General features: G+C 50.5%; 1 protein-coding gene across 1 annotated transcript in view; it reads left to right on the top strand.

Annotated features, from left to right (window-relative positions):
* Positions 1-1,036: 1,036 nt before the first annotated feature.
* The window catches only part of SLC12A4 (solute carrier family 12 member 4), a 90,040-nt gene continuing 76,391 nt past the window's right edge, over positions 1,037-14,685 (top strand). The window contains exon 1 of the mRNA XM_006121105.5: positions 1,037-1,207. Within this exon, the coding sequence (XP_006121167.2) occupies positions 1,066-1,207 (142 nt within the window). The 5' untranslated portion in view covers positions 1,037-1,065. The remainder of the gene's footprint in view (positions 1,208-14,685) is intronic.

A 14,685-nucleotide genomic window follows, 5' to 3' on the forward strand; every position in this document is an offset into this window, starting at 1 on the left:
AACAGCCAGCCAAAAAGAAGGGTTCCGCATGTCTTTTTTGTCCTAAGAGCCTCTATTTAGCAGAGGAGACTAATTCCCCATCTTTGATGGATTGGGGTTCTAGTTGCCTGAAAAGGAAGAATGATAGGTTTCTGAGGTACCTGGGTCGGCCAAAGAGGTGCCCCATCTCTCCATTGGGCTGCCAGGCTGAGCTTCCCCTCCCTATAACTATTCCTTGCAGGAAACCCTGAGTTGGTAATACAATACAGCAAGGAGATGAAGAGATGCTCCTTGACCCTGTCACTTAGCAGAGGGGAAGATGTGGCTTATCTCTGGCTTTACTGTGCTTTGCAGGGGGAAGGGCTCTTCCCTGGTATTGGCGTGGGGATGGGAAAGGCCTGTCTTCATCGGTCCTGCCATTGCTTAGCCTCTTCCCCTACAGTGACTTCTCCCAAGGCCTTATCTCCCCACCTCTGCCCTGACCTCTCCTTTTACTGCCCCCTCCCTTCTCCAGCCACAATGCTGCTTGGATCCCGGCTTTGACTTTTTCTTTCCACTCTCTCCCCCACTTAAGCACAGCTGAATGGGGTCCCTACTCCCAACCTGGCATGGCTGAGCCGGGTCCCCCAAGTCTCCTCCCTTCTTCCCATTGCTGAATGAATTGCGTCTCTCAACCTCTCTCTGCTCAGTGGAATTCTCTCTCTGCCACCACTGCTGCGTGCAGCACCCCCAATGTCCCGCCCTGGCGCGCTCAGTGATAGTCCCCTTCCCTCTGGATGAGTGGGGTCCCCCAAATCCTCCTCCGAGTCACCGGGATACACCGAACTCGCCTTCCCCCACTGCAGAGCGGAGCGATCCCCTCAATTCCTGGACTGAGTCATGTCCCTAAGTCCCCTCCCCCTCCCCGAGCGGAGCCCCCTCGCCCAGCCCCCCCCTTGGAGGCCGGCCGGCCCGCGGGCTGGGTGGGGTGGAGGCGCCCGGGCTGCCGAGAGGAAGTGACCGCACGCGGCTGGAATGCGCAGCTGGCGGGGAGCGCGTCTCGCCCGGCTGGCAGCGACCCGCGGGGAGCCGCCGCTGCCTGCCGAGATGCCGCACTTCACCGTGGTGCCGGTGGCGGACAAGCAGCGCGGGGACTACGACAGCCTGGAAGGGCTGAGCTGGGTGGACTACAGCGAGCCGGGCGGGGCGCGGGGCCCCGCGGACCCCTACGACACGGCCAGCTCCGAGGGTGAGCCGGGCTACGTTCCCCCGCGGGGCTCCCGGGCCAGGCGCTGGGGCGGGCTCAGGACGTGTCGCCTCTGCTCGGGCTGGGGCCTCCGGGCTGCGTCTCCCTTTGTCCGGCGCTGGAAAGGGGGGGGGGGCTCCGGGGTTCCCCCGCCAGCGCAGCTCAGCCGCCCTGAGCCGGGACTGCTGTGGGGACAATGCAAGGGACGGGCGATGCCTTTCCCGGGCAGACAGAGGGTGGTGTAGCCTTGGCAGAGAGTTCGCAAAGTCCAGCTGCTTGCCGGGAACCAGGCTCGTTACAGCAGCTGACGCCGCACACTCCCGAGTTCTCCTTTCAGGGTAGCGAGAGTAAAAGCGCCGGGTTAAAGCCCCCAGCCCCGAGCTGCTTCCCTCCCTTTGCCCCGCGGGCAGCAGGGCGCCTCTTCGCCGCTCGGCGCAGCTCTTGTTTTGTGACTTTACAAAGGGGGCTGCTCCTGTGAATAAAGTTACTCGTTGCTTGAGGGTTGGCAGGATCAGTGTCTGCTCTTCTTCAGGGTCCCTGCTGTGCCTAGCATAAGAGGACTCTGATTACGAACCGGGCCTTTTGGCCACTACAGTAAGACAAAATATTTTAGGAAGCTAAAATAACAGTAAAAGAGCCATACAGTAAATGGAAATGGGTCTCAGACGTGCTTATTCTGTTCTATGTAACTAGAATGCTATTTGGATAGAATATTTGAAGCTGGAATTTCAAATAGCTCCTTAGCACCCTTGGAAAAATCTGTCTGTAATCATGAGACCTGTGATGTTGTGCTACGTTGTAAAGCATAAGATTTACTTGTGAAAAACTTTACCCAGTGACTATCTGTCCTAGCCTTTTGCAGTCTAAGGATGACATGTATGGGAAGATTAACTCAAATGCCACATTTTTTATTTTTAAAATCAATGGGGATCAGAGTTATTTTTGTTCTATTTTCTTAGACATGCCCTAATGCAATTGTAGGATAGGCTATCATCTAAAAGTGCTTTTTAAAATTAAATAATGCTGCTTCTTTCCACTAAAGAGTAGTTATGGCTAGTTTTGTTAGTCTTTAAGGTGCTGCAAGGCTATTTGTTGTTTTTTAAGTTTTTCCAGTTACAGACTAACTCTGCTATCCCTCTAAAGTGTATGGCTAGCCTGTCTGTGTAGCACTGTCATTGAACTGGAGACGAGACATAATTTTTGTTACAGTGGTTTTTCTCTGATGCAAAAAGACCGTATGTCCCTGCAATTAAAAAAACCAACCCATCCTTCTGCTTCTGGCCCTATTCCCCCTCAAAACAGTTTGTGCCCTGAATCACTTGTTGATACTTTGTGTTAAATTTAAGTTTTTTAGTGAAGAAGAGTATAGAATTTATGGCCTAGTCCTGCACATGGAAGGATTGTTCATGATTTGTGATAGGAGTGTTAAAAGTTGACAGGAGTAAATATTTAAATGGTCTTCAACTAAATAAATTTATGATAGACTATAGATAAACAATCTAATCTCAGGTTGCTGTTTGCTTTTCCTACTGTGGTTATGTCCTCTCATTCCTTTGGTCTGTAGGTCTGACAGCTACTTTTTTTAAATGTAAAATGAGGGCTTAAATAATGAAGCAAATACTCTGTGCATTGTCTTGGGGCTGCTTTTGCAGCTGCTTCTGCTAGGCAAAACCGCATCTCATTAGCAGTTAATTTATTTAAAGAAGGAGATCTCTCTTAAGAGGGAGGGGCGTATCCTGGGGGCTGATGGTAGGGAAATGGAATTTTAATTAGGCTGCTTTTCAACTGGTTACTGATGTCACTGTTTAGCCTTTGTGGATGTTTCACTGTGACTTTTAAAATGAAATGGAATTTAGAAGATCCACTGTGGGTGACCAAAGTGGCTACAAACTGCAAGCAACAATGGAATTTTAAACAGACAAAATAAAAACAAAATGGTGATGGTAAGTGATGGAAACAGGGAGGTTCTAGTGATGCAAGTGACCTTTACATTTTAGTTCTGGTTGTGATCCAGTACTGGGTGGTGGAATGTCAGGTCTCATTGCTATGGGGATCAAGTGGGGGTGCTAAGGCAGCTACCTGCCTGTCCTGGCACCGCAGAGTGCGCTGTGCCCTGGAAGCGGCAGCAGACCCAGATCCTGGGAGGGGGGAGTGTTGGGCGGGGAGCACACAAGGTTCTTTGCACTGCCCCTGCACCGAGCACTAGCTCTGCACTCCCATTGGCTGGGAACCTGCTTCTCCTAAGCACCCCTACTGCGCCACTAACTGGGGCCTCTCAAGGTAAGCCCCTCCTCCCCAGCCCTGACCCCCCCCAAAGCAGGAGCCCCCTCCTACAGCCCAAAATTCCTATCCTCAGTTTCACCTGGGAGCCCACACTCTAGTCCCATGGTCACCAACCCATTGATCGCAATCGACCAGTCGATCGCGAGGCATTCCGGGCCGCCCATTTTCCCCCACCCCCAAGAAGCCCCACTACCTACCTCCAGCGACAATGGAGGTAGTGGCAGCCTTCTGCTGGGTGGACGGAAGTCCTGAGCTGAGCATCACTTCTGTGGGTTCCGGAAATGCACTGGCTGCTCCTTGCCCCAGGTCTGTGGCATGTCGGTAGCTTACCGGGGGAGTCCCCAGAGGTGCACGCTGGGACTTCCTTTCTCTGCGGGAGGGGGGAGTTGGCCCCAGAGGGGGTGTGTGCACGGGCTTCTCTGCTCCGTGGGAGGGGGGAGTTGGCTCCGGAGGGGGCGCCTGTGCGGGCTTCCCTGCTCTGCAGGAGGTTCATGCCGGACCCGGAGGAGGCGCGCAATGGGGCTTCCTTCTTCCATGGGGGGATAGGGGGGAGGGGTGTTGGCCCCGTAGGGGGAGCGTGTGCGGGTTTCCCTGCTCTGTGAGAGGAGGAGTCGGACCCGCAGGGGGCACATGACAGGGCTTCCCTTCTCTGTGTGGGGAGGAGACCTCTGTCCCCTGCTGCAGAACCCTGTCCCCTGCTGCAGAACCCTGTCCCCTGCCCTCCTGGCACCGTGCCCCCTCTCCCCTGCACCCAGCCGCAGAACCCCGTCCCCACTGGCACCTTGTCCCCTGCTGCAGAACCCTGTCCCCTGCGCTCCCAGCACCCTGTTCCCTTTCCCCTCCCCCCAGCCATAGAACCCTGTCCCCTGCCCCAGCATGCACTAGCACCCTTCCTCAGTCCCATGTCCCCTGCTCCCACCAGCACAGCTGGGGCCACATTAGTGAGGCTTGGAGGGTTTTGGAGGAGTTCTTTTTTTGCATCTCACTTGTGTGGCCCCAACTGACTTTTCTGTGGGTCAGTGACCCCTGACTCAAAACAGGTTCCCTGCCCTTCTCATAAATATAGACAATGCAGAAACTTTGTGTTTGACATAGTATTTTATTTAAAAATGAAGCCTGGCCAACAAACCCCCAATTGGGGCCAAGCCCCCATCTGGCCACAGCATCGTAACACTCCTGTACCCCCATTTCCCCCAGACCCTAGATCTGAGCCTATCATACACTGGAACCCCTTGCCCTGAGCCCCTTACATACCCCAATCCAAATTCCTGCACCCTCACATCCAGAAGTCTGTGGCTTGCTTAGTACCCCAACCCTCCATCTGACCCCAACACTGTCCGGCCTGGAGCCCCCTCCCCGAGCCAGCATCCCCTTCCCAAGCTCTTCTTGCATCCAGATTTCCTCCCAGAGCTTGCACCTCTCACCCCTTCCCACACAGAAGTCCCTCATTCCCACCCCAGAGCCTACACATCGTGTCTCAACACAGCGAGGGTACAGCTAGACTGCAGGAGTTTTTTAGGATTCCAGAGATATCCCAGAAAAACTCTTCTTCATCCAGGGATGTTTGTTCTTCCGCTTTTTTTAGTGGAGGAGCAAACATGCTCTTTTGGTAACCCCTGTATTCCTCTTTCCACGAAGAATAAGGGGGCTTCCAAAATAAGGGGTTTTTCTGACATTTGGTCCAGTCTAGACAGGCCAAATGTTGGAAAAACCTCTTCCTACAGAAGAATTGAAAAAAAAAAGCAGCAGTATAAGGGTTGAGGATAGCAAGTGATGGAGAGGAGGAGACTAGAGAAGGTGGGGCGGGGCTTCAAGAAGGGGTGGGACCTTGGGGGAAGGATGGGGTGGTATATCTTGGTTTGTTCTGTCATTTAAAAAGTGATCTTGGGTGTAAAAAGTCTGGAGACCACTGCTCTAGTCAAATTATGTTGGGTTGTGGGCATCAACAGTTTTCTTCAACTGGATGATGAGAAAAAAAAATTTGAAACCCCACTGTTTTAATGTGCCAGGCCAGGGTGTGTTGTAAGGCCAACACAGATTTAGAAAGCTTCAAATACAATCTCCAAGGGTATGTCTACACTACCACCCTAGTTTGAACTAGGGTGGTTAATGTAGGCAACCGGAGTTGCAAATGAAGCCTGGGATTTGAATTTCCCAGGCTTCATTTGCATAAAGCCGGGCGCCGCCATTTTTAAATGTCTGCTAGTGCGGACTCCGTGCCGCACGGCTACATGTGGCACGAACTAGGTAGTTCGGACTAGGCTTCCTAGTCCGAACTACCGTTACTCCTCTGTGTAGGCTGACTGGCTCCTGACTTCTGCAGGGCTGGCTCATTCCTCTGCCTTCGGTGGGCCACAGTTAGGGGGCTGCTCCTGCATCTCAGTTAAGGGTGATGCTTATTGGGTAACCTAGCAGTTATTGTGAACGTTTTTGGATTTCTGTTACCGTATTGCTTCATGACATACAGAACAGATGCCATGATAGTCTCTTGAGGTAAGAGTAATACCAGAAATACGTTGCTTCCTTAACTGCATCCAGCTGCTACAGAGGATTCTGGGTGCTGGGGGATTGCAGCTCTGGCCCACAGGTGGGGGGAGCTGGAGTAGTTGGCAGTGGACATGGGCCATGCAGCTACAAACCACCTTCATGGTATTGTGGTTAAGGGATTGGTCTGGAACCTGAGAGATTGTGGTTCAGTGCTAGGCTCAGCTAGAGGTGTGGTGTTCAGTCTTGGGTAAAGTACTTTGTGTGTCAGATTCCCATCAGTGAAACTTTTTCTCCCTTGCCCCCCTTTATCTGACTTGTCTCTTCAGGCAGTCTGCTTCTGTACCAGACTTTAAATTTCTTTGGTGGGTCGGGACCTGCTGGCCTAGTTTTTTCTTAACTCTGAAAACCTTCAATCTCCAAGTCCCTAAGTGCTTTTTAGGGATTAACCTTCACCTACAAAAATCAGTGTAAGGAATTAGCCCATCAAATTTATTAATCACTGAGTAAAAATGTTTGTTCTTATCTCATCTTAAGCTACTTCTACACTGCACCCTTCTGCCACAAAAGCGTATGCAAATGAAGTATGGAGTGGAATGTCGCCACACTTCATTTGCATAATTAATTAGGGGCCATTTTTGCGCAAGAGGCTTTTGCACAAAAAGGAGCTGTGTAGATGGCTCCTTTTTGCATAAAATCCCCCTGTTGCGCAAGAGCTGTTCTTCCTCATTTTTTCAGGAAGAACAGCTCTTGCATAAGAGGGGGTTTTGCGCAAAAAGGAACCGTCTACACAGGCCCTTTTTGCGCAAAAGCTTCTTGTTAAAAAATGGCCTCATATTATTTATGCAAATGAAGCGTGGTGATGTTCTACTCCATGCTTCATTTGAATAAGCTTTTGCGGAAGAAGGGTGCGGTATAGATGTAGTCTTAATGTGTGGTAATTAACATGAGGTATAATCCATGTGCAGACAAGGCTGTTTGTAGTTTTATCATGAGTTGGTCTTTTCCTCAACTGGCCATAGGAGAAGAGTCTCACTTGTTCCTTCTCCACATGGTGGAGCATTTGATCCTTTCCTGCTCCCAGACACTGGTGGGGGAGGGGATAGAGTAGAATGAATGACCACTGGGATTAGCAGGAGCTACTGCTATCTGATCCATTTGGGTAGAGAAGGGAAGAGAGTACAGGCTTTTGGCTGCATCCACGTTGCCTTACTTAGCTGCTGCTGACGTTCTGAAAGCAACTTCATTTCCCATCAAAATCCCAGTTGTCTGTTCTGCATATTGGCAGGGTGCCGTATCATAGCTCCGTGTGTGCTGCTTTTTAGTTTAGTTGTGTTATACAAAAGTGTGCCCAAAGGGCAACATCTGACATATATCGAGGCTGACAAATATCTGCTGAAAGTTCCATGTTAATGTGTTGTACTTCATCTCTCTCAAAACGTTTTCCATTTCTGTATCCCCCTTATAGAATTTGTGTGGGTTGGGTCACATCACTGGGCATAGGCATGACATAGAGATGATGAATGGGTAGGGCCAGATTAACTCTTCTTGGGGCTCAGGGCTGTTAGATATTTTGGGGACTCCTAGGCTCCATAGTGGGGTCAAAAATGAGGGATTCAGTGTGCGGGGTGGGTAGGATGTGTGTTGAGGCAGGAGCGTGGGGATGGGCTAGGGTGAAGGCTCCAACTGGGGATGTGGGCTCTGGGGTAGTGCTGGGGATGAAGCATTTGGGTTGCAGGATGGAGCTCCAGGCTGAGGCGAAGGGGCTTGGACTGTGGGAGTGGGTTCAGGGCAGGAGGTTGGTGGTGTGGGGTCTGGGTGGGAGTTAGGGCCCAGGAGGGGACTCAGGGTTGGGGCTTGGGGTATAGGATGGAGCTAGGCTACTGTGGTGGGCTTGGAGCTGGGGCTTTGGGTTGGAGTGCAGGGTTTGGAAGGGAGTTAGGGACTTAGGGTACGTCTAGACTACATGCCTCTGTCGCCAGAGGCATGTAGATTAGGCTACCAGGCATAGGAAAATGAAGCGGCGATTTAAATAATCGCCGCTTCATTTAAATTTACATGGCTACCGTGCTGAGCTGACAAACTGCTGCTCAGCTGTTTGTCGGCTCAGCGCTGTAATCTGGACGCGCGGGTGTCGACATCAAAGGCATTTGTCGACCGCCCAGGTAAACCTCATCCCAGGAGGCATACCTGGGTGGTCGACAAATACCTTTGATGTCGACACCCGCGTGTCCAGACTACCGCACTGAGCCGAGAAACAGCTGATCAGCTGTTTGTCGGCTCAGCGCTGTAATCTGGACGCGCGGGTGTCGACATCAAAGGCATTTGTCGACCGCCCAGGTAAACCTCATCCCAGGAGGCATACCTGGGTGGTCGACAAATACCTTTGATGTCGACACCCGCGTGTCCAGACTACCGCACTGAGCCGAGAAACAGCTGATCAGCTGTTTGTCGGCTCAGCGCTGTAATCTGGACGCGCGGGTGTCGACATCAAAGGCATTTGTCGACCGCCCAGGTAAACCTCATCCCAGGAGGCATACCTGGGTGGTCGACAAATACCTTTGATGTCGACACCCGTGTGTCCAGACTACCGCGCTGAGCCGAGAAACAGCTGATCAGCTGTTTGTCGGCTCAGCGCGGCAGCCATGTAAATTTAAATGAAGCGGCGATTATTTAAATCGCCGCTTCATTTTCCTATGCCTGGTAGCCTTATCTACATGCCTCTGGTGACAGAGGCATGTAGTCTAGACGTACCCTTAGAGTGCAGGAAGAGGCTCAGGGCTGGGGTAGAGAATGGGCGTGCGGAGTGCTTACCTGGGGCAGCTCCTGTTTGACAGGGTGGGGGAACAGGTCACTTTGCCCCTCACCTTCACAGCTCCCATTGGCTGTGATTCCCAGCCAATGGGAGCTGCGGGGGCAGACCCTTCAGGGAAGAGGAGAGCGGGGATGGCACTTCTTGGTGTTCATGGCCACCCGGCTCCAGTTTCAGGGAGCAAAGGAATGGCAGTGCGCCAAGCCGCCTTTCCCCCCTCCCGTGTCAGGAAGGACTGGCCAGGAACATTGGAGTTTTAAGCGCTACAATTCAAGGCTCTGGGCAAAGGGCCCTCCTGCCCAGCCTGGGGCCCTAACTTGCAGCCCCTAAAAGCCTTTAATCCAGCCTTGTGCGTGGACTTGCTGCCTCTACCGACATGCTAGCTCCTTGCCTCAGGACCCATAGTTTGGAGGTTCGAGGAAGGGGGAAAATCTTTTGTCCCTGTTTGCCAGTGATCTCCAGACTTGTAGTTAGGGATTGGGAAGTGAAGACCCCTTTCTGTTTTCTGGACCCAGCAAAGGAAAACTCCAGGTCCGGGGAGAAGACAGCTGGCCCTTCTTTTCTCTCCTGCTGGGTTCCATCCTTTTGTGACTGCACAGAGAAGACGATAACGCCCTGTGTCTCTTCTGTGCTTCTGAGACCCTCCCTCCACCTTAATGTAGAGGTGTAAGGCAGTGGTTCTCAACCAGCAGTCCAGGGTCTTTTGGAGGGCAGTGACCAAGCACTGCCAGCATTAAACGTGCAGGGGCCCAGAGTAGAATACAGACACCCCACTGAATAGGGCCCAGGGCCCGGGGCCCTGAAGCCTAAGCAGTGTAGATTTGCAGGGGCCCATGTTGCAGAGGACCCCAGGCAACTGTTCAGATTGCTACCCCTAATGCCGGCCCTGTTTTTATATGCAGAAAGCCAGTTGCTGTGGCACTGGTAGGTCATGGAATGCTTATAGCAAGTTAGGGGCCAGAGGGGAGTGCAAAAGAAAAAGGGGGAGGATCTCTAGTAGGGAAGCATCCAGTGCAAGGGAGAACCAAGTAATGAGGCACTCAGAGTGAGGCAAGCTCCTACGAAAGGCCGGCAGTGCCACCTGGAAACTCTGCAAGTAGCCGACTGGAACTGAGGATGGGCACAGGGGAGGGGAGCAACAGGCAGCAGAGAGTGTTCCAGGATGTTCCATGGCAGTTGTGAGTATGGCATGTGAGTAGGCTACTGGCAGTTGGTGGGAGCTGTCACCCCAGATAGGCTGTTATACGTTTGTGTAATTGGAATGTGTACATTTACAATTCAGTTGTTGATTCTGCCCAAAGTGCGTGTGCTGTTATGTGGGCAGTCCATGCATACATGTGCAGGTGTCACCTGGCAATAAGCGTGCTGGCAGTAGGGATGTAATAGTATAGTCAATTAACTGATAAGCAAAAGCTTATAGGTTAACACTATAGACTAGACACATTTCTCCCCTCCCCCGCAAGTCATTTTTTTAGCAGGCTAGCAGCCTAGCTCAGTTCCAGCTCGCGCTGGGTCCAGGCGCTCAGCCTGCCCCCCTTCCCATCCGGACAGAGGCTGCTGCCACCCCGCACTGCTGCCTCTATATCAGAGGCAGCAGTGCGGGGCAACAGGCAGCTGGTCTGCGAAGGGAGCTGGATTTTAATCTGGCTCCCCTCATGAACTAGCTCCTGCTAGTGGCAGGGGACTCCGTGGGAGTGGGGCCAGAGCACACTGGCTGCCGGCCCCACCCCCGGGGACTATAGAATAGTTGAGGAACTGATAAGAATTCATGCAGTTAATTGACTATTCATTTAACTGATATTTAACATTCCTCGCTGGCACACTATCCATTTCTTCCCCTGTGGGCCAGTAAAATGATCCCTGCCACCAGGGTTGAAGTGGTGAAACTAAACACAGTTATTTTTGTGAGCTTCTTACTTTGGCAGCTTGTTAGTAAAAGCCATGTTTAAATGTTGCACTAGGTAGCTCAGTTGATCATCTGGATGGCCTAATATGACTGAGTTATTGTTTGATCCTGCAAATATAGATTTTATCATGGTAATGCTGACTGTCAACTAGAGCCCGTGTCTCATGCTTTGATAAAGCTGTGCCCCTTTGTGATTCTAGGGGAAACATAATGTGATTCTTCCCTTCCCTCAGACCATGTCTGATTGCTTCACGGAAGTTTTCGTTTTCAATGTTTTAATTTTATTTTATAGGGACATAAAGTGATGCCTTACAAACTTAACTGAAGGGTAGAATTTCACCATTGCAGTTTCTTGTCAAAACTAGTATAGCGCTGTTAGTTTGTAACTAAAAAAAAGCTTATAAAATGAGTGTTCCTATAGCACTTTAGAGGCTAACAAAAATATAGATAGTATCATGAGCTTTTATGGGCACAACACACTTCTTCAGATGACAAATATGGAGCAAGAGACACAGAGGGTCAAATATAAAGCAGAAAAAGAGAGGAGAGGGAGAGAAGGAAAAAACCTGTCAATTACAGTGGTTGTCATTTAAATGAGGCCTTAAGTACCTGATACTTAGCTTCTGATATCATTTGTGTGTTGAATATAATGGCTCATCCAAAAGATGTCTTTGTTCAGCCCCTGGCTAAATGTGTCACATTTGTATATGAAGGCCAGTTCCCCAGTTATTTTCACTAGTTGGTTCCTGAAATTATTCTGTAAGAGGACGGCCATGTTTAGATACATTAGAACAGTGGTCTCCAACCTTTTTAACCACAAGATCACTTTTTTCAATGTAAGATCTACCTCAAACTCAAATACCCTTGCCCGGCTTCCTTCCCCCACTTCTCTGAGGCCCTGCCCCTGCTCCACCCCTTCTCTGAGGCCTCACCCATCCCACTCCATCTCCTTTCCTCCCTAGATCTCATTCTCTTTCACCAGGCAGGGCTAGGGGGTTGGGGTGCAGGCTCTGGTCTTGGGCCAAGGGGTTCGGAATGTGGGAGGGGAGCACAGGGTGGTGGGCTTGAGTCCTGCCTCCCACCCCCCTGCCAGCGCAAAACCGACCCCCTGCTCCCTTCACCCTGGGAGTGACCCGACAGCCAATACAGGATAAGGAACCCTCTGAAGGTAGGAAGGTGGGCTGGGTTCTTGAGTGGACTATGGGCTAAAGCATTTGCCTGGAGAGTGAAGGGTGCTCAAGTCCTGTCCACCCTGGGAGCATTAGGACAGCCAACATAGGCTGCCCAGTGATGGAGCCGGCGGAGCTGGCTCCCGCATTAGGAAAGCAAAATAAGAAATACAGAGTTGGGGGCTTGGGTCCCTCCACCCAGCCAATATCAGCTGCCCAAGGATTGAGCCAGCTTCACATTTGGAAAGCCGGATAAGGGCCCCTCTGAAGGTAGGGCTGTGGGGTAGGTTCTGCAGTGTCCTAGGGGATGGGGCATTTGTCTGGGGAGGGCAGGGTTGTGGGTTCAAGTCTCAAACAGCCAGACAGCTGTCCCACAAATGGAGCAGTGGGGTTAAGGCAGGCTTACTCCTTCTCCAGCCTTGCACCACTCCTGTAAGCAGCTGGTATATACAGTAATGGCACCGTGTGCTGCCCCCCATCTACAGGCACTGACCCCACAGCTTCTACTGGCCACAGTTATCCATTATTGATCAATGGGCACTACAGGAGTGGTGTCCACAGGCAAGGACAGCATGTGGAGACCCCCTGCTCTGACTTTCTCAGGGGCTGCAGGCACATACCAGCCACTTCCAAGAGCACAGTTACCACAGGGATAATTACTCCAGCCATGCCAGGTTAACCCACTTTGCAAGCAATAAAAGTAGTAACAACCCCCTATGTACGTGTTGGGTCTGGAGATGAGAGGGAAGGACAGTGTGTGTTTGTGAAAGTGACAGAGATTTGCATTGCCAGGTTCCCTCCAGCCCCCTCTCTCTGTGTGGAGATGGGGTACAGGAGTTGGGGGAGGAGAGATACCCTGGCAGTCAGCCCCCTTCCACACCTACACAGCAAACAGGAGGCTTCCAAGGGGCAGCTCCAAGGCAGAGGGTAGGAGCAGCATGACAGTAGGTGGAAAGGCAACCGAAGTGCCAGCACTTGATAGCTTCCTGGCCAAACCAGTTAGGATCACCTGTGAGAGGCTCCAAGATCTACTGGTAGAGCCCAATCTACGGGTTGGTGACCACTGCATTATTAGTTGTTCTGGCAAGTTAAAATGTTTCCCCAACAGGTTTCTGTGTGATACCATTTTTAATATCTGTTTTGTATCCATTAATCCTTTGTCATAGAGACTGTTCAGTCTGGCCAGTATACATGGCAGAGGGGAGTTGCTGGCAGTTAGTGGCATATTTGGATGTGTAGTTCTATGAGCCTGTTATGGTGGCTTATGTGGTTAGGTCCTGTGATGATGTCACTTGCATTGATGTGTTGACAGAGTTGGCAATGGAGTTTATTGCAGGGGTAGGTTCCCGGGTGAGTACATTTGAAGTGTGACGTGTGGTTACTGGAAATAATTTGTTTCAGTTAGGGGATTGCCTGTAGATAAGGATTGGCCTGTCTTCCAAGGCCTGTGAGATTGAGGGATCGTTTTCCAAGATAGGTTGTAGATTGTTAATGATACGCTGGAGGGGTTTAAGTTGGGGGCTGTAGATGATGACCAGTAGTGCTCTGTTATTTTGTTTGGTGGGCCTCTCGAAGAAGCTGATGCCTGGGTATTTGCCTGGCTCTGTCAATCTGTTTTTTCTATTTAAGTTTTAAGAATGCCTGATTGAGATCCTGAAGGTGTTTGTCTCGGTCTGTGGGATTGGAGCAAATCCGATTGTATCTTAGGGCCTGGCTGTAAACAATTGTAAATCAAAATAACCAAAAGTGCAATGCAAGTAAAACATTGTTAATGAAAATATTTAACATGTGACTATTTAATTCTATCCATTGGCTAACTTGCTCACTTGTAAATAAAACAATCTATTCAGGTACTTCTTACTCTCCCTGCTTATGGCTAAACCATGACACCTCTCCTCATGTGAAGAAGGGATGTAAATTAAGGATGTTAAGGACTAGTCGACTGTCTGACAAGCAAATGCGTATCGGATAGTCAGTCGACTAGTTGATTCCTCCCCCTGCTTCCCCCCGCTGCCTCTATCAGATAGAGGCAGCAAAGGGGGGAGGAAAAAGGGGGTACTTCAAAGCAGCAGCGTTGTACAGCTGAGCCCGGGATCAGCTGTGCAGCGCTGTCCCTTTGAAACGCTGAGGCGGCAAAGAGAAGGTTTGAAATACAAATCTGCTACCTTAAATCTGATCTTTCATAAAGATTATTACTCTTTCCAACCCTCAGAAGGCTAAGCAGTTCACTGCTGTGATGTGCTTGACTTCTGCCCGTACAGATATGACAGTCTCAGATATAAGCCCTATGGAAAGCTGTTTATTTTTCAGTGATGTGTGTGGAATTGAGACTAATGGGCTTGATGTCACTGACCTAGTTTGGGCAGTGGCCACCTCTGGTTTTGCCAATGCACTTTCACGCTTATTTGCTAGTTGTATTACAGCTTTAGTTGAATCCATGGAACTCAGGGAACAGTGCTCTAATCAGGCTAGTAGTATGCTTACAAGTTGTGTTGCTGCATGACTGTGGGTTTTTTTTTTTTGATAGCTGCAGATAGGTAATGATGGCCTGATGCAACAAAGCTATTTATATTGTAAGCTGGTATTTTTAATGGTTGGGGGAACAGAAGCATGAAATGACAATATCTAGACAGTATTTGGTCCTGCCATGAGGGCAGGGGACTGGACTCGATGGCCTCTCGAGGTCCCTTCCAGTCCTAGTATTCTATGATTCTATAGCAAGACTATATATTTTCACTTTAGTCTTCTTCCAAAATAGGTATTTTAAAAATGTCTGATGACAGTATCTGTTTCCAAATAAAGGTGAAACAGCTCTTAAAACTTGGAA

This window comes from Pelodiscus sinensis, chromosome 12 (genome assembly GCF_052426305.1).
Source record: "Pelodiscus sinensis isolate ZL-2025 chromosome 12, ASM5242630v1, whole genome shotgun sequence".
In the NCBI taxonomy this organism is placed as follows: Eukaryota; Metazoa; Chordata; order Testudines; family Trionychidae; genus Pelodiscus; species Pelodiscus sinensis.